Below are 25,987 nucleotides of genomic sequence, written 5' to 3'. Positions count from 1 at the left end.
GATGATGATGGTGAGGATGATGATGATGATGATGATGATTATGAAATGAGGATAATGTTGATGATTGGAAGGTGGTGGTGGTGATGGTGATGAGGACAATAACATTGATGATGATGATGATGATGATCGTGATGATGATGATGATGAGGATGATGATGACATTGATGATGATGATGATGATGCTGGTGATGATGATGATGATGATGATGATGATGATGATGATGATGATGATGATGAGGACAATGATGATGATGATGATGATGATGATGAGGACAATGATGATGATGATGATGATAAGCACAAGTCCCTATGCCCTGTACCTGTAAAATGCTTCAAATTCTGAATTTCATATAGATTTCAGAGCTTTTTAATTTCTGTTATGCCAACCACTAGTATAACAGTTCCGGCTTATTCATTCAAAAGTTTAATTTGATATGGATGATGGAAAACAGAACGCCAACGGTTCAAATATTTACCATTTTGGGGGTGGATGGAAACTGGAGTGGAAACTATCAGAATGACAAAACTAATGCATCTGTCAATACCTGAATGAATATCTTGGAAGAAAGACTAGAAGGCACTGAGGTAATCTGTTGTGGTTGTCCTGCAACTCTCGACTGACTAGACACAGCAGGTCGGACCCCTGACACAGGAGCCGGCTGACTAGCGGGCCAGCTAGCTGCCTGCGGGGATTTGGGAGATTTCTGTGGTACGGAGAGTCTGTCTACCACTGGCAGACACATGCCGTAATGTATTGCACCGCAAGGAGTACTCTCCCCTTTCCCGACCCCATAGTCACAAGTTCCACAGTGGTGTAACGCACGTCGCCATTTTAGCTCGATCCGACTATTGTAATACAACGTCACTTTTGAGCACACATATTTTATACACGCGCCAGTTTTTGGCGATTTAACATCCTGCATTCTCACAAGGTTGTTATTGTTGTGGTTGATCACTTTTCTATATATATTGTGATTATTGTTATTCATCTTGACACCATTTTTGTTGAAGCTCACCGGCAATTTTACCGGTGGCGATTCGAAAATCACTTCCTCCCTCATTTGCATGTTTATTTTGTATCCGACTTCAACTTTTCACTGGTGAGGTCAAATTAACATCCAATTCATCGTTATCACTAATAAATCCTTGATTTTAATTTCATTCGTGACATTGATTTTATCTTTATCATTGAATGTTTATTAAATCCGTACCAATGTACAGCCTATAAATTTTAAACAAAAATAATTCATTTATATAACAATTCCAAATTTGATCATTATACGAACACACTTGAGCAGTAAGATTAAACTAAAGATATTTTAGATACCATAACAGCTACTATGCATCGGAAAACAGTCCTTGTATCACTTCAACTATAATAGCTTATTCAACCAGTCTACTTATATGAACTGAAGATATCGGCTCGACCTTAACTTTCCAAAACCACACAGAAGGGAAATACGAACATTGCAAACCGCCAAAACATACTTGACATAATAAATTAATGATGTTTCAATACCATATAACAATCCAAATTATCAACTGAGAAGAAATTGAGATACTGTTACACTGCATATATCCATTAAAAATTCTTTAATAAACTTGAAGGAACATATTAATGTTACACATGTTACACCAAGTCCAGAGTAGTCACTAAAAAAACAACAGCTATTTCTTATGAAAATATGCATAACGTTGTGAAAAGATTATTATTTCTTGATAAATTATCCTGATAGGTTTCATATTGACTCCTTATCAATAAAATATGCCATGGCAGACTTAATATTAATCAAGGCTTAGTTATTACAAGGAATTTAATCCATAATTAACACAACAGATTATCAATTAATCATACTTTGGCATAGCTTAAAACTTATCATTGTATATCATTGTAAAATATTTTAATCCTTCGGCATACAAAAAATGCTGTAGGGCATTGTAACATTCCCTTATCATTTAAAATTACAACAAAAATACCAACGTAACTCAACTGTAAGTAAACCATACTGTTCCTCGATTTGATTTATTGAAATAAAATTCCCATACAAAGGTTTACAGGATTGAAATAAATATGCCTGTAAAATCATAGTAATTCTAATTTACATCCTCAATTTTAATCTTTATATTTGTTGTTATGTTAGGATAGTTATTAATTCAGATGATTATGCATGTTTTATTTTCTAATACAGAATATTACAGCAATTTAAAAAGCTCACAAAAATGATTTGGTGAAAAATAATAATAAATAAAAACATCTAAATCAATCAATATACATAGATCTTGCAGATCATTAAAGTTCCCATTAAACATAACAAAAGCCAATTAGCAGTCTGACCTGTACACTAACAGACCATTTAAGTCATTTATTTTTGCCCTGTCTATCAAGCTGTCAGTAAAAACAACAATATGTGACAAAAAAGTGTCCGTATGATAAATATGAAATCATGAACTACTTTGTTATCAATTACAACAGCAACAACACTGTCTAATGCCATAAGTATGCACACATCGATATAAATAGTGAATGAGGCTAATTCAATAGAATGAAATAGAGTGTATAGTACTAGTGTCGGCACGGAAGAATGTGAAATATTTTTCTAATCTGAATTTATCCTCCCCCATGCATTTGATATGTCAGGCTTAAAATGACTCAAGAGATAAGCAACACAGTTGATGAATTATAAGAGAATCCTTGAGAAGTTGCACATTGTACAGAAAGGAATCCTGACAAAATATTTAATACATTTATATATGAACAAGGCTTTTTCAGAATACAATGATTTTTTAACATTCCAAAATTTTTGCTCAATTCAAATGAACCCATGAAAGTCATGGCAGATATTCTATACCTTGTAGAAAGCAGCATTTTGGAAGAAACTTATTAACTAACTAATTTTTTTTTTACCTTTCTACAAACAGTTTCTCTAAGAGATTGTTGCCATGGTTACCAGAGGCTGGCAGAGCATCAAACCTGTATGTTTTTTATCCACGTTTTCTAGGTAGATAGTATCGGGAAGATTGGGGGAGAACACTGTAGTCAACTGGAATACTGATTAGCAAATGCACTGGAAAACAACGACCCAGCTTCATAACCTGACTAAACATCTCATTGACTTAAGAAATATGAAAACTCATGCTTATCAGATGTTCCTTATGAATTCTAAAATGTTTTATAGACAGAGAAAAAAAAATCATCAAACAATCAAATTTGTAAGAGATTTTGCAGACCCACTAATAAACAGCAACCGGATTCTTCTCAATAGATTTCAATCCATCTAGAAAATTTCCAATTTTCATATTTATTCCCACAGTCTATGATGATGATGTGCCTCTGCACCAAAGCCTACCTAGAGAACTATAATCATGCCAGTTACCGCATTTGAACTGTATGCAAGAAAACACCCTACCATTCAATACTCACAAGAAATACACCCTACCATTCAATAAGAACAAAAAATAGACCCTACCACTCAATAAGTACAAGAAATACACCCTTCCATTCAATAAGTACAAGAAATACACCCTTCCATTCAATAAGTACAAGAAATACACCCTACCATTCAATAAGTACAAGAAATACACCCTACCATTCAATAAGTATTTTTTCCTAAAATAAATGAGCTGATGAACCCAAGCGCTTTGTTTATTCCGATTCACCTTTGTCACCAACAAAAGACACACACATTTTTTAAATAAAGCTCCATAGAAATTGAACTGTTTCACCACTTGAAGTATAACAATATCAGAATTTCATATTGTAAAAATTCCCACAATTTTTTACACATTTTTTCTACCATAGAAATATGTCCTGGTTCAAAGTATACAGCTAAGATTTACTCAACAAATTAACCTGATGACATCTGGATAGTAAAGATTGGACCCTAATGAAATTCACTGCCTGTCAGTTAGGTTGACATTAAACTACAATACCACTTACGAGGGAACAGTAAATATAACCTCATTATGCGATGTCACCACTACTTCGATGAATAGTAATATCAGGTATCAGTGATGAAAATCAAGATTTTTGAAAAGTTCTGATTTCTTTTGTGAGAAAAATCCTTAAATTGTTGAAATTTGAATTGCTTACTCATGCTGAAATACTTAATTTACAAGACCATGTAAATCAAACATTTTTTCACAAAAATCAGTCAATTAAAATAGGTTGATGATTTAAGGTAGAGAACCTATAAAGAAATGTAGTGTTCTGAGACTCTATGATGATGCCTCATCCAATGGGATCGCTGGACAGATCCACATTTAATAATTCAGAAGACATATGACAACAAAAAATCCACTTAGAAGATTACAACTGCTAACTTTTGATTTAATAACAAAATACAGTGTTCTGCCAAGGACGCGCCCTTGCGCCATTGGCGCAGAAAAAATCGGGATGGCGCAACGAAATACCTGTAGACGGGCCGATCGGCGCGCCCGTTTTTCGAAAAGCCGTTCTGACTTAATTGAATTTTTAAAGAGCCGTTTTGACTTAATCGATTTCTTTTTCAGAAGTTTTACAGCACAGCATTCATTCGATAAAACAACGATTTTCATTGGTCCGAATACATGTAACTATCCAACTGCGAGGGGTAGGATATTTTGTTTACTAAATTCACTGTCATCATCATTGGCTGAGAAAAAGAAAACAAATCAAATTAGAGGGGGGAGATATAAACAAATTCAATTTCAATGAGGCCCTGGTGCATTAGAGGAATGCAAAACAGGAAAATATTCCTGGGTGGGGAGGGTTACAATTTAGCGATGTGATTTGTCCGCGGATTCGCGGAATTCCGCAGATCTAATGGCCCCAAGGACCCCCCCCCAAAAAAAAAAAAAAAAAAAAAAAAAAAAAATAAATAAATAAATAAAAATAAATTTTTTTTTTTTTAGCTGATTAAAATAGATACTAGTGTGCTTTGGGGCCAATTTTTCTTCTACGGCAGTGTGCTTTTGACCCCAAAAGTGCCCCAATGACCGAAATGATTTCAGCCCTCCAGCTGCCAGGTCAATCACATCCCTGATAAAGCATAACAACACATTGACATGTGAAACTGTTCTTAACATAATATCATTGTGTCTCATTTGTGCCATGTTTATAGTTTTTTTCTAAATGTTAAATGGATCTGTCCAATATTTGAGAATACTGATGTCATGTAGATGTTACACCATGTATATAATGGGTAAATAAAACACTTTCATTTAAAAGTTTTCAATTTTTCCCTGGAAAAGGTCATGGCCCTTCACTTTTGAAAATGGCCCCTAATTTTCATGACTGCTGGGCCATTCGGCCCCATCTTTTTCAATCCTTGGCAGAACACTGCAAAATATATTACCATATTTACATTTAGTTATTGATTGGTTTTATTATATGAGTCATATAGAAGCTTGTGCATTCATTCTGGCTAGTATAGAGGTGTTTGAGAGGCATTTTGCACTGAACCCTAAGAAAGTTAGCATTTATTTTGGGTCTTCTAAATAAATAATTAGCCACCTCCAAAACACTTACAACTTCAATATTACATTCTGTCGTTTATAAATGAATTAAAATTTCTCATTCTAATCCTCTTGTTTTTTAAATACTTTTAAATTAAATGATTAACATTACACATGTAATCCACAGCCGTTCCTTACAAAAAATGGTCAAAAGTCAAGGATTCCACAACGTGATTTAGTCACAAGATTAGTCTGTCACAAACTTAATCTGCAAAATCCTTAGATTTCCGAAACGTGTGAAAGTAAACCTATGTAACATACCCTTTAACACGTTTTAATCCTACTTAGGGCATTTTGATACAACTACTTATCGATCAAGAACTGAACCGGCAGGAATAATTGATCAAATTCAGATGTCAACATTACAAAGAGAAAACATTTGGGCTTCTTGTTTAAACCCCAAAGAAAATATGTCTGCTTTTTTAAACAAATAAGTTAAAAAGAAAGTCAAACAGAAAATTTCAAAACAAATATTTACTATTATAGATATAATTTTTCGAAAACCAATTATTTTAAATTTCAAGATAGTCACCAGTCTAAATTTAACATTTCTGCAATGTCACCTTTAAATATATTTATATAACCTAATATATCTTTTTACTGCAAAAACAAATAGCACAATTTTCAAGAAAAAAACGGCATTACAACTGTCAAAAGACTCATTATTCATAACGACAACTTGGTCACACCAAAATTTATTTAGAATATTTTTGCAAGAAAGCACATTCGCTTTACCTTAATTACTTTTCTCAGTAATAACTTAGAAGATACAAGTCATAAATTATTTATCACTCAATTAATTAACCCCACCCACACAAGAGTGACTCCACCCACAACAAACATTGTACTTAAATCCAACATTCCAATAACATTCCTGCAGACACATATTTCTACAATTCACTGCTTCTTTACAAAAAACAACAACAATTTCTCAGAAACAATGATAAATTGTGTTGAAATGTAATTACAAATGACAGAGTTTACAGAATGGTACTTGGGAAAAGTATTTATGGAAACTGTTGAGTGCTCCTGTTCTGGATAAAATGCCAAACATAAACATTTCCTGGTCCGAATTCTCTGAGAAATGAGACAATTATCTCCTATTTATTAGTACTTTGATTATATCAAAGCGCAGTGTTTATATCATTCAGATAACCCATAGAAAACAGTCATCCAAACACATAACACTTTAGGACTAACACTACCAACAAAGTGCTTTAAACAGAACGTTACATACAGGAAATGATGCACTTATTAATGCATTTAAAGTATATTTCCGATAAAAAATAATGAACTTTAAGACTTAATATTTCTTCAACCAATAAGACAATTTTATCAATACATAAACCATAATGCTGCACAATAATCCATATACATCGATAAAACTATGAAAAAATCAAATATTTCACTTCAAAATTGCAAACACTTTGTAACAATTACACTTTGGGTGAAGAAAGTTAGTCCACATAGTTTGGGAAATACTTGAATCTCCATGAAAATAAGTGTATACCTGGGTACCTGTATGTTAACACATCCTTCCAATACCCACACTTGGAGGCTCAGAAATGCTGTAAAGCAGATATATTATGTGCAATGATTCATTTGGTGCCTCCTACAGGTTAATCTGTTCTTACATGAGGTATCCTAAACTTTAATGAGCCATATTATAAGGTATTAAAAATATATTTGAGTGTATTCTGTACTTAAATGAGGCATTAAGTAATTACAGTGGTCGAAATTAACACAAGCCCTTTAGCCCTGCACTGGTAAAATATGTTTCAGGCTTGCTCAAATTCTAAATTTTATATAGCAGGGCTTGTTCAAAAATTTGATGCCAAGCAAAAGAATAAGGATTCGGGCTTATTCATCCAAAAGTCTAATTTCAATGACTGTTATTACATGAGGTATTATGAAATAATTTTCTGAAATAGCATGAGTTATTCTGTAATAATACAAGGCATTCTGAAATTATACAAGGCATTCTGTAATCATATGAGGTAGTTTATTAATATGAAGTTATCTGTAACAATATGAGGTATTCTGTAAGGTATTTTATATTAATATGATGAATTCTCTACTGAATAAGGTATATTTTGTATTAACAGTACATTTTCTGTACTGAATGAGGTTTTCTGATTTTACTTTATGTTTTCTGTACTTACAGTATTCTGTATTGTATGTGGGTATTTTTTATTGTTTAGGTACATCTGTAGTCATTTAGTTTAATATGTTTTTTAACAATAACTCTAATTATAAAAACTATTTAAAAAGTCATAATTTCTTTTTGTGTAAGCTTGTTTCAAAACCCTTTGGCAGTCCTCAATAATGTATAAACATCAAGTATGGAAATTTTCCAATTTCTTAATTGATTTAAAATAATAATACTAAAAGTATGTTTAAGTCATTAAGCGTTTAAGTTACCCTAGCTTTAATTTTAAAATAAAGTATTTTACAAAAAAGGAAATTCACAAATAACTGCTCCTCTACATCCCAATCCCCCCTCACCTAGGCCAATATAAACCAGGTGTGCTCATTTACCTCAGTACAGTCTATGGCTTATCAGCATCTCACAGCTTTAGATAAGACAGCACCAATAATTCTATGTAGGCAATAAAAACATTGCAGTTGATAACTGGTACAATCACTTGGTTGTCTTAAATATCATTTTAAATTTTCATAATTAGCATTTTCAAACATTAATTTAGACAGAATATAGAAGGTCAGTAAATAACATCAAAACTTCGGAATAGACTAAAATCTCATTGCCAAACAGACAACCAAAACATTGTTGTTTTTTTTCAAAATCAAGTTCAGAAGTTCAAATTCCATTTTATTTATAGTATTAAATAAGGCCAAAAAGAATACGTCCTTTTCAAAAACAGGTAGGATTGTAAAGGGTTTTTTTATTTTATTTTTTAAATGATGGTTTATCTAAAGACATTATTGTTATTATTGGAGAATGGTGTGTAAGTAAACTTCTGTATGAAGCTTAAGGTAGGGTCAGCGCCTACATGTATTTCATAGGTAGGGTTGGGTAACTCGAACCAAATGAATTTTTCTTAGGCCCAAGCATTAATTATGCTGATAATATATTTTCACTTATAATCCATCTGTCATATTCACAAAGTTCACCTTTTCATTATGAATTTAGATTCATGAAAATACCATGAAAGTAACAAGTTGAGGCTGTATAGAGGTTCAAGTGTTCTGTAATTAACTCATATCAATTACTTGAGTCAGAGTTCTAATGTAAAACTCTGACTTATTTTCTTCGTTATAGTAACATGACTGTATAATTAATGTGGACACACAAAGCTATTTGTAATGACCGATTATCCATTGATACACTTCAATCCTGTAGAGAAACTTAAGGTCGAAAATGTTTGAAATTGTTGTATTTAGAAACACTTTAATTACGATAACATCAAACCCTTTGCTATTTCCGCTGGTCTTTTTGAGTTAACACTGTTTGTAAAAATAGAAGGGATCACTTTAATCCATTTTATTCATATACAAATAATTATATTTTACAATCCTAAATTAGCTGAACTTGAACATTGAAATAAGAAAATCACAGCATCAATAATATATTACAAACTTTTAAACTATATATCTCACCGCAGTAACAATAAAAGCACTTTGATTGACCACTTGTATAAATTCATCAAGTGCAAATCAATAAGCGATAATTGATTAACATGTCAAAATGCAACTGTCCTTGTATTTGTGGTCTTAAATCATACATTTTCAACATGTCTCAATTATCAATCAATTACTGAATTTTGCACGGCAATGTAATTACCTATACACATGCAACTCTGTCTTTCCAGTCCAAAATACAAGATGTAGCACATGCTCGAATAAATTAATCACAGTTTTGACTGTTAAATATGTGCTAAAACTGTTATAATAACACATGTATAAACTGTTTAAGTAAGGTACTTTTTAATTACAAACTTATATTTTGAATTTGAATGATGCAAATGGTTGTGAAGGTGGAAATGACTTTAAAAATTGACATGGACACATTGATGATTGTGGTGGTAATGGTGGTGGTGGTGGTGTTGATGATGATGATGATGATGATGATGGTGGTGATGATGATGATGATGATGATGATGATGATGATGATGATGATGGTGGTGGTGGTGGTGGTGGTGGTGGTGGTGGTGGTGGTGATGATGATGATGATGATGATGACAACAATGATGATGATGATGATGACGATGATGAACCAAGATGGTGGTGTGGCGGTGGTGGTGCTGCTGCTGCTGCTGCTCATGATAATATGGTTGAGAGAGAGGAATTAAATATCAATAAAGCTGATCTAGTTAAAAAGAACTTGAAAGTGAAGCTCATTTGGCACACAGACATACACATATCCTGGCCTGTTCTAGACAGAACATTAAGATAAGCATCAGACAAAAAGGTCAAAAGGGGAAAGCCAAAAAATAAGCAATAATAAGTGTTAACATAATTGCTTACAACTCTGAGCACTATCAGATTGGCAACTCTCATTTTTTACAACAAACACTTACATTCAGAGTTAATTAACCTTCAAAGCCCTAAACCACAGAGACATTAATACTAGTCAACACACAATTCTAATTATTAATGCCATTATCAGATGTAATTATTTGGCGCCAACCCAATTAAAACATCACTGAATGTATAATCTGAAGCAAAATGTACATCAAGGGGTATTACCATGTGAGAAACATGGGAGACAATCATCAATTTTACATGCATGGGATTGTCAGAATCGTCGCCCTTTGTTTAGACTGGGGGAATTGGGTGGGGATAAGGACAGGGCCAGCCAAATGGACATCTTGACATTGAAAAACACAAATCTTATTACCTAACATGCACCAAAATATCGAGAATTTCCTATTATTAGAAGTGCTAGGCTGTATGTTTTATAAAGAACACTGCCCACTAAAGAACCATTTTTTCCCATTCAGCAATCGTTTTAAAATCTGGTAAATTCCAAGTGATGTATAGGGACATAAATATTAAAAAACACACAACATCTCGTAGATGGTAGGCAGAGTCGAAAGCCTGTGACTGACCAATCAGCAATCAGTATTCTCTGAACACGTGTCTTCCGGCTATTCCCTGGACCAGGGGGGGGGGGGGGGGGGGGGGCGTGGTTACAATTGACTGGTGCATAAAACAGCAGTGTCACGGATTAAATTGATAGCATTATCTGCCTTGTTTTTTCAAACTTTATTTGAATAGGGCCTTGGCCCTTAGAATTATAAAAATTGTGACAAAATACATAAAATTGTGAATTTAAGATAAAATATTTCAAACAAGGAAACAAAGCAAAGGCACTTAAAGATACAGAATGTTTTAAGAATTTTGAAAAAGATATAAGGAATGCATGTAAACATAACTATACTAGTCTATTTGTTTAAAGTTGAAAAAAAATCAGAATGTGTATGTTGAGTCCAATTTCAGTGTAAAAAGTACACTTTTTTGATAGTGAAAAAAGAAACACTGACCTGCAAATTAAGAGCTTTGATATTCATCACCAATCTTACAATTGGATTAAAACTGAAAACAATTTGAAATCAACACCAATTGTCGATAAAACAGGTAAAACCATCTTGTTTGTAGACATAATGTTACAAATTAGCTAAAGTCGCATACCCTCATTGAGATCACTACAACTTACCTTAGAGTTTCCATTTCCTGCTCTGTGGTTGTTTTTTGTTGTTAGGGGTCGACGTGGGCTGCGGGGGCTGGGCAGCTTGCTCGATGACAAGGGAGGTGATCCAGGTCTCATCCGGGGTGACTGCCCTTTGTTAGCTCCCTTTGACACTGAGGCACCCGGGTAGGTGGCCGTGAGGGGTTCACCCTTAAAAAAGAAGAAGATGAACACTTCAGATGAAGGAAGAGTCATTTCGATTGCAATGATAAACTGATGTCTTTTTTCTTGCTCAATTTGACGTCGACTTCATTGCCAATACAAAAATCAGTACTTTTTTCCCCAACTTCAAAATCAAATTCTTGACTTCTCTTTTAAAGATAAAAGCTGAAAAATGACAAAGATTTGAGTGAGGTTTCTGTAAATACAAATTTTTTTTTTAAAGTATTCAACTTTTTTTGTCATTTTTATAAAATTATTATCATTAACTTTTTTCAGAAGGAAAAATATGGGGAAAACGTTTACAGCTACTTACAATAAAATTTCAACTTAAACAGTTTTTTTTAATCTGCCATATGAATGATTACAATTTTCAGCCTTTAACTATTCCTTGATGAAAACCAGTACTACATGTAATACTCCTACTTTTTAGCAAATTTCCTGACAGATGTTATACTACAACAATGGTCAAATGCCTGCAAGCCCTGCAATGGTAGAATGCTTTCCCAGCTTCCTCAATTCAGAATTTTTGATGCCAAGACCCAGTGCATGAAAGGTGCCTGTTTTATCTAATTGTCTAAATTTTTATTTATAATAACTTTTGGACAAAAGAACTGCTAGTGTATCTTATTTTAGGCCACTACTTTTATATAAATTGGTTTACAAAACGGGTGGATCTAATTTTCCGAAAAGTACAAAAAAAATAAAATGAATTTCACTTTTCTTTTCAAAATTATTTTCCCGACCATATTGATTTTGGTGTGAAACGAAAGAAAAACGAACAGATAAGAGTACGAATGCAGTAGATCTCGACTGGTGTGTTGTTCCATAGCCGTATTCGCCAATTTATAGTGATAGCATGTGAGCCAGTCAACTGTTATGGCACCGCCGTTGGCAATGGCGGAATTGACGATAGCAGTCATTCTTTGTATGAAATAATTAATTAAAATATGCAGGAGTTGTTAAAATAACAATAGCAATAAACATTGGAAAATTTAACAGCCGACACAAACAATAACTGTCACGTGATTGTTGTTTTTCACCACCAATTTAGGTCATGAAAATATTGTTTATAGATAAAAAAATAATAGTGTCAGCGGCTGCCATCGAATTAGTAGACATAAATATCTGTAAATTATGTGTGAGAAAAACTTCTTATAACATTTTATGGTTAAATATCAGATAACAGTGCACTAAGTTTGAGTGATGAAATCGAAAGTAAAATTTCTAAGTTGACACCGGTGACCTAGTTTCACAAGTTCGGTCGGTGGTGTTTATGGATTTTAAATCACAATGAAATGGTTTGAAAATACTTGTCATAGAGTCAATATAAAGCTTGTGTTTATTCTAGATTACATGTTTATTCATGTTTGGATTAATAATAGAGTAAAAACAATGAAAGAGTTGAACACATGTGTCAATGACATTTACTAATGCCAGGGGTTGTGTGCAAATCATTCAGATAAAACAACAGGAAAACTATTTTGAATAAGTCCATTTCAATTTGTAATGAACTTGATATTTCACTATAAATGAGATTTGTTGTTGTAACCAAATACTCTTTAAAATGAAAAATTAACAAGCATGAAGTATAGATGCCCTGTGAACGCATGTATACACAAAATCGCGACGTAGGGAGAAGATGAAAATATCAGATAAATAATTATGGATTTCTCTGTTACTATCATTGGTACATAAAGATAAGTCACATGCTAGATTTATTATTTTGCTATGTGATTTGAATGTACTGATGTGGTGATTTGCTGCAAGATTTATATTTGAAATGGATTTGGTGGAACATCCCTTGGAAAATATCCCGGTCCGAAAATATACGGACTTAGCATGGATCGGGTTACACACAACTAGGACCCCGCATGGTAAAGGTTATTAAAGCTCAAATCTAGGTCTAGTTTGGTTTTTAGTTTTTCAGGAATTGTTTTCACAATGTTAAAGCTCGAATGTCTTCATAAAATGTTACTTCCTTATTTACAAAATTGGTAATTATTTCATTTTATTGACATTTTCCAATATTGAAATAACATAGACAATGTTTAGAAAATGAAATGTATTTTTTTAATACAGTGCAATTTTTGTGTATTTTAATGTGTAAAATTTGCCTTCTCTTTTTTTTTAATTTAATATTGGTCAGTTTTTAAGTGTTCTGCATTCACTTTTGCTTTAGCCTTTCCTTAAAGCTAAACAAATGTCTTGCTGAGTGATATTCAATGTATCTTTGATAAAAAGTGTAGTTTATACACGTACACATGTTTTATAGTCAATTTCATTGATGTTTTGTATGCACAGTATGTAAGATTTAAAATGTGTGTTTAATTAGAACTTGAAACTTTGAGTGTATTAAAACATGCATTACTAGCAGTTTAAAAATTTAAAATGTCGCAAGTAAATGTTATAAATGTTCAATGATGTTTTCTGATTTTCACCCTTTAAGAGTATGTTTTGTGACTTTTTTCTCTTTTTTTTTTCTTTTTTTTTTCGACCACCCAGTGGACATTTTTTCCAAAAATTCTTGTAAACCAAAAAATAAAAAAGGAGTGGCCTTATTGACGAAAAAACCCAACAAACAAGAGTATTAAATGTAATTGGAACTTTCCCCGAGGCCTCCAGACTTCTCAAACATTGTCTATATATTAAAGACTCAACACAGGACGAATATTACACTATATAAAAGGAGAAAAAGTTCTGTCCGCTTCATTCTCGGCACCCCAGCGTATCATAACCTATATGATACTCTGGGCAAATTGGCTAGGGAAACTTCGTAAATTTTGAATATTCATAAGCATTTTCAGACCAATGAAATAGCCAATAACAAATATAAAAGAATCTCCTTTGTGAAGAGCTATCGGGATATTTAACCATATCCTGCCTAAAACGATCTGTAAGCCTTGATCTCATTGGATTATTTCAAACCGAGATTACATCCAAAACTTCTCGGTCATTTCCGCACCGCATGAGGTGTGTCTCATGCGACCAATCAAGCGGCTGGATTTCACCTTATTAATTATTCATGAGTACGAGATTTTTACAGCTGATTTGCCAAGGGTATCATAAAGGTAATGATACGCTGGGGTGCCGAGGATGTGTCCGCTTGTGCTAAGCCATCAAACTGAACAGTTATCGGTTTTAAACAGAGGCTGTTTAATGTGTGAAGCTTGAGGCTTCATACATGTTTTGACACCAATCAACCTTTGCTTACATGCAGCAACTGCCGGAGATTTTCCCTCAGCATTGACTGTGTGTCCTGCGCGCTGATCCATCGCAGAAACAACTCATCGACCTTCTGTTTAAGCACCGGCTATAAACAAAGATAAAACAGGATTTTAAAATAACTGTAAAAATAATGGTAAACAAGCTTGATCCTGGTACAATGCTTAAAAGACTAGTTCAAAATTTAAATTTACATAATCGCCTATTACAATAGTTATTTTTTAAACCCATTTACAATAGAACTTTTCTTTTAAAATATTCGTGACAGTTACAAATTATTTATTGAAATCTTGTTATTGATGGTTATTCATATAAATCTACCTTTAATGACATTGCGCCTTGTTTTCACTTTCTCGCTATGTTCAATGAGGTTTGGTCACTGTCAGATGGGACGATATGGTGATGATTTTGTATCCATTTTTGGTTTATCTGAAAGCCAAAAAGAATATAAAAACTGTAATGGCATTAATATAATGACACAGCGCTGTCTTTCGATAAAGGACAACGTACGTTAATGGGCATATACGGCCTCTATATTTCAAAAATATTAAGTTATTAACTGCTGTTACTGACAGTTTTTAATAAATAGAGTAACATGTAAACTGCATTTTATTACGAATAGTTTTCCGCTATGCCAACAGATGACGTCAGAAACGGCACGCAAAGCACGTGGTTTCGCGCCAAAAGCGTTGATTCTGCCGATTTTTGCGTTTTTAATGTAAAAATAAACACAGAGCGCATGCAAGTGTCACTGAGATCTTTTCACATAGGATTCAGTATTATCTTATTTACTTCTATGCACAGTTTGGTCGTGACACTTATCTGCGCTCTACCCTTAAACACCAAAAAAAGCTTCTTAATTTGTACGTAATTTAAAAGTAATACTTTTGTTTTTTTCCTAGTAATGTTAATTTAGACCTTAAATGTGACCAAAAAGTGTCTAGTCTGTCATATGTGTTCGTGTGTTTTGGTTTAATACATCGTCTGAAACTTGAGATCACTCATAAATATTTTTACTAAAAATAATCGATTCAATATTTCCAAAAATCGGTTGAGTACCGCCATGATTTAATCAAATATCCGTTTCTAAGCAGACGCTCCGAGACTTGATTGTTCGTGTCGAGTATATTTCAACGTTTGAAATAGTATTGAAAGGTGTAAGTGATTTTTTTAATCAAAGCTTCAAGATCCGGATCAACCCAACAGCCAACCGCAGTTTATAAGGTGATGTATTTTTATCTTCATTTGATATCTGACTCTGAGTGAAACGAAGTGAACTAGAAATGAAAAGAACAATAACAAGAATAAAGCTGATATGTTATACTACCAGACTTGCTAAATGATGTCTTTAATATTCTGCTCGAGAAAAAGTCGTCTGTGAAATGGCGCCAAATTACAACTAAGGGCACTAATTCCCTTCATGTGAGAAAAACAAGGGGAGGTAATAAAATTAATACAAAAGTATTTATTTTTAAATTGAATTTGAGAAATTGATTTGTTTTTTGTGCAATAAACATTTTCAATAACATTTTTAGTTATATTTAATTATTTAAAGTTATTTGTTTTTCTATAAGAACACGTATTTTAATAGTTGTTTGAGAAGGAAGGTTAAACACAACTAATAGTTCATAGCCCGTGTTGAAACATAATTTGGTGAAAACGAACAACAAAGAACCATATATCTGTATGAAACATGGAAACATTATACACTGGTAAAACATTAAACAAATAAAATTAACAAATAAAGGCAAATTGTCCATGTCAAGTACAGTATACACAAATAATGGACGCGTGGTATATCGTTTATTGTGGTAGTTAGTTTACAATAAGAATTTTATGTTTTCAGTATGGCTAAACAGTACACGTGCATAGTTTGCACAAAACGTTTAAAACCAAAAGATAGACGGCCAGTGGCAGGGTCACAAAATAAACCACTAAGGAAATATTTAAGAAAAACATTTTTAATTGAAAGGACCTGCGACGATGATGTCATATGTAACAAATGTAAGCTGGGATATTATTTTCTAGGTAATGATGAAGATGACCTATTGACAGCCGCGCGTCTGATATCAATGAGCCGCCGTGAGAACCTCTTGCAAGCAATGGTCGAAGAAGAAGGACTTGACCATCTGACTAAGTCCTCCGGTTGGGCACTTTTGTCTGAACCTGGTGTGGTGCCGGACTTTCCAAAGCTGGACGAGTCCGACCTTAGGACTTTGACTGTTGGTGTTTACCAACTTAAGCTTGCGCCATCCTACGTACAAGAGCACCTTGATGAACATGGCAACTTCGATATCTTTGTCCGCGAGCAATCGCCTGGCCTTCTTTGTATTAAAATACAGAGCAGGCATATGTCAGCTATCAGATACAAATGCTGGGTTGGGTATAACGAGGGCGCCATTAATGGGTGGTACTGTAAATGTAAGTCGGGGGCCAGGGTTGTTGGCATGTGCGCCCACATAACAGCAGTTGTATGGCACTTGTCATACCAGCGTCACGATGTCATGGCACGCGGTGTCAGGAACTGGACCGATGCTCTAATTGACACAGCTGAGCCTTAAATTGATTGAAGGATTGATCTTTCATATCATAGGACTTCGCCATAGATACAGTGATGATTTTTTTAGTCTACTGTTTTATGTATGCATGTGGTCCTCACGCTTTCACAATGAATTAATGATTTATTAATATTTAGAAAAGATATGTTCAGTTATTTTCTATTAAGAAAATAAAACATATCTGATCATAGATCCATTATTATCTATTTCTTGATTGATATACGTCACTTCCGTCCTAATTTCAATTCAAGGACGTATTTTTTCCTTTTTATTAAAATTCAGTTCAAGGTTGTATGTTATGTTTATTAGTACTTTCATTATATTCGATCGGTGTTGAATGAAATTGGTGATGAAACTCCGGGTACCGGCGTTTTATATACAGTACACTCCACGCGGAACTACCACTTTCCTCGGTGACTCGGAGGCGTTTTTAATTTATCGCGGATTTCCGCCGAGTACGCAACCTTTTTCCTCGCTAAATTTCGCCGAGTTGCACCGAGTTAATCATTTTCTATGGAGGGTTTTATTGCCGGTAGCGCCGGTGATCGTATCGATTTATTGACCTAATCGCGGAACTCCGCGTGTTGTGCATAGCTACTACAGCACATTGCTTCTGTTAAAACAGTATTAAATAATTAGATAATTAATTTTTCAAAGTACAGTAAGTTTCTTTTTAAAAACAATTATCGAAAATTTCCATATCAATTTTCATCAGCATCGTCTAACAACTGTTGTTTTTCACATTATGTAATTAAAAGATATACCATAGCGTGCGTTTGTGTTTGTTATTGTTATCTTTCTCTTACTATATTAAGGTGTTGAGAACTTAAATTAGATTGGAGTAATGAAGGTGTTGAGAACTTTGTAAGTGTGAATATTTTTCGGTCTTTTTTTCCTAATTTGCATTTTACCTGACTTATTAATTTATCCGTAGTTATCAATGGTTCTAAACTTATTTATTACGCATATAAGTGTAAATCCTTTATCAAGTTAATTAAAATCCCATTAAACACCATTTTATACATGCATTGAAATGAATAACACATTCTATCGGCTTCAGATCAAACAGTCACTCTGTGTGACGTCACATAACTCACAGTTTTACCCACGAGGATCTCATGGAGAGCATATATTGCTATGCAGGATTAATGCGTCTGAGTGGTGTTTTCGAATGTAACTGGAGTATTGCATTTCCAACTTTAATTCATTACATTAATTAGTTACCTATATCATTGAATGTGTTGACTTTTATTGATGATTCAATAAGTATAACTGTACATAATTGCTTCTTACAGTCTATAAGTGTGGTATAAGTTTTAAAGTTTGTTTTACAAAAATGTCATGTCTTTGTTTTCTTAATCCCTTGATTGCTCTTGTTGTTTATTTAATCCTCCAATAAATATTTCACACTTTCTCTTTCTACATGCAATACATCGTTTAAGATCGGTATTTACTAATTAACTTGTCACAGGGGTGTACTATACGGTTAGGTAATCTAGCCAGGATAAAAGATGAAAATCAATAATCTTCGTCTGTGAAACTTGGTAAGTGTGAAAGTTACGATTGATGTTCTTTGGGTGTCCGAAAATTAGGTACGCGAAATAAATTATTTTTATAAACAATTACGGGTGTAGCAAAAATTATCAAATAAATTAAACAAAATTAGATATAGTGGGAGATTCTTATCGGTTTTCCTCCGAGTTTCGCGGTGTTTTTACCTCCGAGTAACGCGGCGATTGTAATTATACGGTCCACTGATCAGCCTCGGTGGGTGAACGAGTAAAAACGCCGAGGAAAGAGGATTATGATCAATTGGATGTCGTGTCCGCGATGACCGAAATCCGCCGAGGAAAACGGAAAGTGGTAGTTCCGCGTGGAGTGTACTGTATGGCACATTTAAGGTTTATATAAACTGATTGGAATTTAGAAATTATATACACTGATAAATAAACATATTTTTTTTTATAAAATAAATTAAGTCCTATAAAATGTATTTAATTAGGTATAGTAATTCATAAATACTAACTTAATTGTTTTGCAAAACTGATATAAAAAATAAAGGGAAGTAATTTTTATACATGGTATTAATTAATACTATATAATGACAATGTTGTGTTTTAACTCAGTGTGTTTATATTTGGTTTTACAATAAATTGAAATATAACCAAAAGGGAATCCTTATGCCATTTAACCTTTAAATGATAAAGATACAAATGTGAATCATTTTTTGTTTTATAACGTACAACGCAGAGCGCAACGAAGCGTCAATATCTCGCGGTAAGCCGTGGAATCGTGAAATGCACGTACGTTACTCAACAAGTCGCCATTTCAAGGTTTTTTGAAATATTTCTTTAAAACTTCGGAAATACGAGCTACACATGTTCATTATTCCGTGGTGTATTTTTAAAAAAAAGTCTGGATGAGGCCGATTTCGGCCCAAAACGTACGTTGTCCTTTTGGGGCAAATATTAAGGCCCCATTCCAAAAGTCAAGGAGTACACTTTTATCCCCGAATTCGGGTTAAACTTCACCTCTATAATCTCACAAATATTTACCTTTGAAAAGACTATTGCAGATCAAATGTGAATAAAAAAGTGATAATTGTCTTGTTTCTGTCAACTGCAATATTACCCTTTTCAGTAAAAATAACGCTAAATTTCCTGACCCCATTCCCCTAATGTAGAAAGACAACCCTGTAATATAAGCATTCCCAATTGGCAAGGCACAAGCGGGAAAAATAATTCCAAAAGAAATCACTGGTACAATAATAATTTTCATCTGTTCTAAACAAATTTAAGAAGGATCTATTGAAAATTGAGCTGTGTTTGGAATATATAGAAGACCAGCAATAACTTGAGAATGTCCGCCATTTTGTGTTCCGTATACAACCTCTTTCTAGGCACACATCAGGAATTTGTTTTGAACACTTTTGTGTACCCTTCAAAGATTCGGAACAGCGTTACTATTGCTCAGTGGCTTTAATTTTGGAAATTAAATGTTAGTATAGAAAAATAAATGTGTTGTAACCATGCATTTGATATATTATTCGGCATATGTTGGTAACCAATTATCCAGATATTGGCATGTAAGTATAATACACAATATGCTGGTACCCAGCGCACACTTATAATATAGTAAAAGCATAGGTCCATAAGGTGATGTTTAAAAAAGATAAGTAATTTCTGTGTTATTTCAAGCAAGCGTGGTGGAAACATCTATTAGCATATTCAGGGCGCAACACTAACGGTAACCTGGTGACCTGAATTTTCTGACAGGATTACCACAGCCAATTTGCTAGGGAACCCCCAGGTCACCAGATAAAAACAATTAGCCACTGCAGTCATGTGATAAATATTTTAATATTTTGTCCAAAACAAAACAAAAATAAATACAAAACTAAAATAATGCTATATATCGATAAATAAACATTCCCTTCATGTACATAACAGAGGCTCACTGCCTGGGGTGACGTCATTGAATGTAGGATTTTTGATATCGCAAATCCTTTACGTACAAATTGTTTTGTACCAAAAGTGGGTAGTAATTCCGATCGGGATTTAGGCTTAAAGCATATTGTAGCTATAAAATATCATAAAACAAGAAATATTACCAGATCATGTTATTTTATATTAGTTCCTACACAAAATATATAAAAATAAATATCCAACGAATTAAAATGAGTTTGATGAGTTTTTCTTCATTTCATACCGTCAAAACATAACAATAATATATACATGAAGGGCACCTGCAAGTCTCGGTTCACATTTTTACAACAATCGGAACACTTCGACCATGGCCAAGTTGTAACGATTGTATTTACAAGGTCTATCTCGAAGCTTACCGGAGATGGTCGAGTTATTTTGCTTGGCATAATTGCTGTCCGTCTCAGTCAAGTTCTGTTTTTTTGCAAAGGTAAATCCTGTGTTTAAATGTATTAAATGCTTGTTTTGTGCAAAATATATTTGCACTTACATGGTAAAATATGAATATAAACCTTTATTATCTATTTCTAACATAAAATACTTCTCTAATTACAAGTTCAATATTTTTCAAAACCTTTTTGCGCACAAAGCCCTTTAGACTTTAGGGATCGGAAGAATCCTGTAAAACACGTCTTATTATTTTAGACTAATCCTGCAGGTCACATGGTCAAGTTATATAGTGTCGCACCCTGATATTGACAGATTAGATGAAAGAGAGTTAATAATTGTTGTGCAATTGTGATCCATTTCTGAATTAGAAGATGACAGTGTGTTGTTTGCATACATTTTTGAAGCCAAATTCAGTGTCTAAACAATTAGCCACAATAATGCGCGTAAAGTGAACTTTTTTAATATTTGCAGGGTTCGAATTTAGACTCGCATACTCGCAAAATGCGAGCGGCATTTGCAAATTGCGAGTGACTTTTATTCAAGCTCGCAAAATTTTGCGAGTGGTTTTTTTTCTAGACCACAAAATGTTAAAAGGAAAGTAGAATAAACATTAACTTTGCTACAAAGTCGAGTGTAAACAATCTATAAGTGGCATCACTACCAGTTAAGAGACAACAATATGGAGTCACGCTCTAGTAAGTTTTCAAAAATAGAACAAATACGGAAAAGGCCGAGTTTTATCTCGATTCTTTCCGGGGATGCTCCGAGGTGTGCATAATACAAAGTGAAAACAAATGAGTTGACATGACGTAATCACCAAGCTCAATCATTGGCTAAATTTAGCGCTTTCGCGAACTCTCGTAAAACCCCATCAATCTTTGAATATATCCGCTCAACTGTCAAAGTGAATAAACTTCCGATATATTTTATAGTCCAAAGCATCCATGCTACATTTACTGTTGCTTTTATTTATTCTAAATTTATACTGTTATTGTTTTTAATATGTACAAACTTAATCAGTTAATGAAATCTGTAGCGTTCTCGCCGAATGGGAATTACCCGATGGCGAGGGTAAATATACCCCCCTCAAAGTGAACAATGTCAAATTATTGGACAGCTTTGTTATCAAAAAGCGGCCAGCATCCGATGAGTCATCTGTACCCCCCTCCCCACCCCCCACCCCCAAAAAAAGAAAAGAATAAGCCAACTACAATTTATAGTAGTTGAGTCACTCAAGATGGATCCTTTTAATATTCATAATATGTTCTTAGTTGTAAATATCTACTTTAATTAGACAATATTATAAGGGAATAAAGAAAATAATAAAATTGCAAGTTGATTTTTCATTTTGCAAGTTGCCTCAAAAAGCACTCGCAAAATTTTGCGAGTGCTCCTCAAAGTTAAATTCGAACCCTGATTTGGATATTCATTTTGTTCCCTTAAGGCCACAAATTGACTGATTCATACCAATGTAAAAGGAGTCGGGTCAAAAAGGCCCAGTACCAGAAAGGCCTGGTCCAAAAAGGCCTACTTTTAAATCAAAGGAAACACCTGTATTGTGTTTGAGGGTGTTGTGCTTTGATAGGATTAGCGGTGTTACCTAGGAAAGATTGGAGACGTGTGTAATTTGCTGCCATATCTACATCACTATTATTATTCTATCTCTCTGTCAGCAATCTTGTTACATTGTTAAACACAGTATGCGAAATTAATGGTAGCCCGATCGCCCGTGGCGACGAAAAATTGACCCAGGCTATGAAAAAATCCTTTAAGGTAGCCCGACTGGCGATGAAATCATCGGGCTTGTTGGTTAAAAAAAATTGTCGGGTAAATGTTTACCTCGACACCGTTGACTGACTTCCGGATAATCTCTCATTGTTATGGATATTTTCTGTTGCAGTAATCTCCCTTGTCAAGCAATTATACGCTATATATACTGCTTGAAAATAATTATTTTGACGGAAATCATATTTCGGACTGTCAATACTATTTTTTTGTTTTAGTGAGATATAAAAGTTTGGATGTTGTTTTTGTTGTGTGTGTTTTTTAAATAAACTTGTATTATTTAGTCACCGAAAATTATGAAATAGATGTTTGTAAAATCCTGTCACTAATGCCACAAGCAGCACATGTTGACAGGACTTCCATCCTCCCCCTTCATCAACAATCCAACTGCCTTGACAGAACCAGCCCGATCCCCCCCCCCCATCGAACCACCACCAGCCCCCTGGCAACACAGGCCCACACAACCACCATACTTGCATTTTATACAAAATATAATAAGATATTGTACAGTTGTCATATCATTCCTTGTTTTTAACCATATAAGGTACTCAAGATGCGTTTTTCTGTTAACCGGTGGGCTATGGAAATCTGGCTTGGGCTACAGAAATCTCAAAGTCTGTAGCCCCATTGGCTACCAGGTAAAAAAGGTTAATTTCGCACACTGTAAACACATTGACCTTGTGAAAAATGTATAATTATGCCTGTCAATAAAAAAATGTTAATGTAACGCCGTTTGATTTTTTCTGTTTCCACTGAAAATGGTGCAATTCCGAATTCCTGAAATGATTTAAATGATTATTTAAGACATTATGCTATTTCTAATTAATATTCACTTCTATAGATCTAAGACAACAACGATTATCAAAGATAAGACATCAAACTGGGCCTTTCTGGTACTGGGCCTTTCCGGAAGTGGGCCCTTTTGACCCGCATTCGTGTAAAATATTTTCTTCAACTTAATGACTACTAAACAATATGCTCTCTATGGGTCTTGGAATGGCTCGTTTCTTCACTTCTCTTCTCTACCATTATTAGGTACGCAATTTTTAATGGCACAACTCATGCTTATATTGTGGATGGAATGAAGAATAATGATGTTGAGCATGGTCACAAAAAAATTATTGTCAATAATACAATGTAACCTTTCATTTCCAAAATTCGAGACACTGTGTATGAGAGCATATCATGTCCTTAGTCTAAAATAATAGACGTGTTATACGGGATTCTCCCAATCCCTAACGTCTAAACGGGAATGTGCAAAAAACGGGGGTGTTTTAAAAATATTGAAATTGTTTAAAGGGAAGTATTTTATGGTTGAAATTGATCATAAAGAGTTATATTCATATTTTACCATGTAAGTGAAATGTTATTTTGCACTTAACAAGCATTTTATGCATTAAAACAAGTTGTTTACCTTTCCAATAAAACGAAAGCTGACTGACACAGACAACAATTATGCGAAGGGGAACAACTCGATACAATCGTAATAGCTCGGCCTCCTCCGACAAAGCTTCGAGATAGACCTCGTTATACAATCGTAACAACTCGGCCATGGCCGAAATGTTCCGAGTGATTTAAAACTGTGCCCTAAAGCCTTGAAGGTGCCCTTCATGTATATATCGTTATGTTTTGACAGAATGAAATGAAAAAAAGCCGTCAAACTCATAATTATAAGTTGGATATTTATTTTTTTGTGTACGGAACTAATATAAAATAACATTATCTGGTAATATTTCTTGTTATTATGATATTTTATAGACGCTATATGCTTTAACCCGGAATCCTGATCGGAACAACTACCCACTTTTGATACTAAACAATTTGTACGTGAAGGATTTGCCATATCAAAAATCTAAAAAAAAATCCGCCAACGTACAATTATTTGGACTAATCATGTCCTAAAATGCTTTCTTCCTGGCCAAACATCACCATCACAAGTTGTTCGTCATCAATCATAATCAGTAATACATTAACACGTAAAATTTAATTAAATATACAAGAATAGTATTCGAATCCAGACATTTTCCCAACCCTCTTCAGATAAAAAAACATTTTATTAAAAAATTTAAAGAAAAAAAACAACAAGAACAGACCTGAAATTGGTTTGGATTTCAGTCGGCGTTATCAAATACCGCAATATATATAGGTCAGTTAACTACTGTACATGGGTAAACAGTTATTAAACACTGTTTATATTACAACAAACGACTAGAACAAGCACTATATTTCAAAGAAATGAAGAATTTATTGGCGCCCTTCGTTACGGTTTCAAAAGAATTTAAGTATAAAAACCGAAACATTCCGAAAGTTGCCCCACATATCTGGTTACAAACAACCATAGTTTTTACGAATATAATACAGCGGTTATTTCCCCGCAAAGTTTAGGGTAACTGATTTAGGTTAATTCTGCGGAAGGTACTATATTCATTGCCATATTTCTTGGCTGTGCAGGAACAATGTTTTAAAGAGATTATTTTCTTATCAATGTTCTTCTACTATCTATCTATCTATCTATCTATCTATCTATCTATCTATCTATCTATCTATCTATCTATCTATCTATCTATCTATCTATCTATCTATCTATCTATCTATCTATCTATCTATCTATCTATCTATCTATCTATCTATCTATCTATCTATCTATCTATCTATCTATCTATCTATCTATCTATCTATCTATCTATCTATCTATCTATCTATCTATCTATCTATCTATCTATCTATCTATCTATCTATCTATCTATCTATCTATCTATCTATCTATCTATCTATCTATCTATCTATCTATCTATCTATCTATCTATCTATCTATCTATCTATCTATCTATCTATCTATCTATCTATCTATCTATCTATCTATCTATCTATCTATCTATCTATCTATCTATCTATCTATCTATCTATCTATCTATCTATCTATCTATCTATCTATCTATCTATCTATCTATCTATCTATCTATCTATCTATCTATCTATCTATCTATCTATCTATCTATCTATCTATCTATCTATCTATCTATCTATCTATCTATCTATCTATCTATCTATCTATCTATCTATCTATCTATCTATCTATCTATCTATCTATCTATCTATCTATCTATCTATCTATCTATCTATCTATCTATCTATCTATCTATCTATCTATCTATCTATCTATCTATCTATCTATCTATCTATCT

General features: G+C 33.6%; 1 protein-coding gene across 5 annotated transcripts in view; it reads right to left on the bottom strand.

The window, feature by feature from the left end:
• LOC128219814 (serine/threonine-protein phosphatase 2A regulatory subunit B'' subunit beta-like) overlaps positions 1–25,103 on the bottom strand; it is a 47,070-nt gene extending 21,967 nt beyond the window's left edge. Inside the window, exons 1-4 of one of the 5 annotated variants that reach the window (XM_052927867.1) lie at positions 24,896–25,103; positions 14,909–15,016; positions 14,577–14,675; positions 11,171–11,353 (exon numbers count right to left, since the gene is read on the bottom strand). In XM_052927867.1, the coding sequence (XP_052783827.1) occupies positions 11,171–11,353; positions 14,577–14,675; positions 14,909–14,920 (294 nt within the window). In that variant the 5' untranslated portion in view covers positions 14,921–15,016; positions 24,896–25,103. Of the gene's footprint in view, positions 1–545; positions 1,318–2,905; positions 3,060–6,933; positions 6,986–11,170; positions 11,354–14,576; positions 14,676–14,908; positions 15,017–22,617; positions 22,821–24,895 lie in introns of those variants that run through there. The other 4 variants (XM_052927868.1, XM_052927865.1, XM_052927866.1 and 1 more) reach the window with 4 other exon arrangements.
• Between the last annotated feature and the right edge of the window lie 884 nt (positions 25,104–25,987).

Source organism: Mya arenaria, chromosome 15 (assembly GCF_026914265.1).
Source record: "Mya arenaria isolate MELC-2E11 chromosome 15, ASM2691426v1".
In the NCBI taxonomy this organism is placed as follows: domain Eukaryota; kingdom Metazoa; phylum Mollusca; class Bivalvia; order Myida; family Myidae; genus Mya; species Mya arenaria.
The sequence above is the reverse complement of the archived record's forward strand: the minus strand, read 5'-3'. Positions and strand labels throughout refer to the sequence as shown.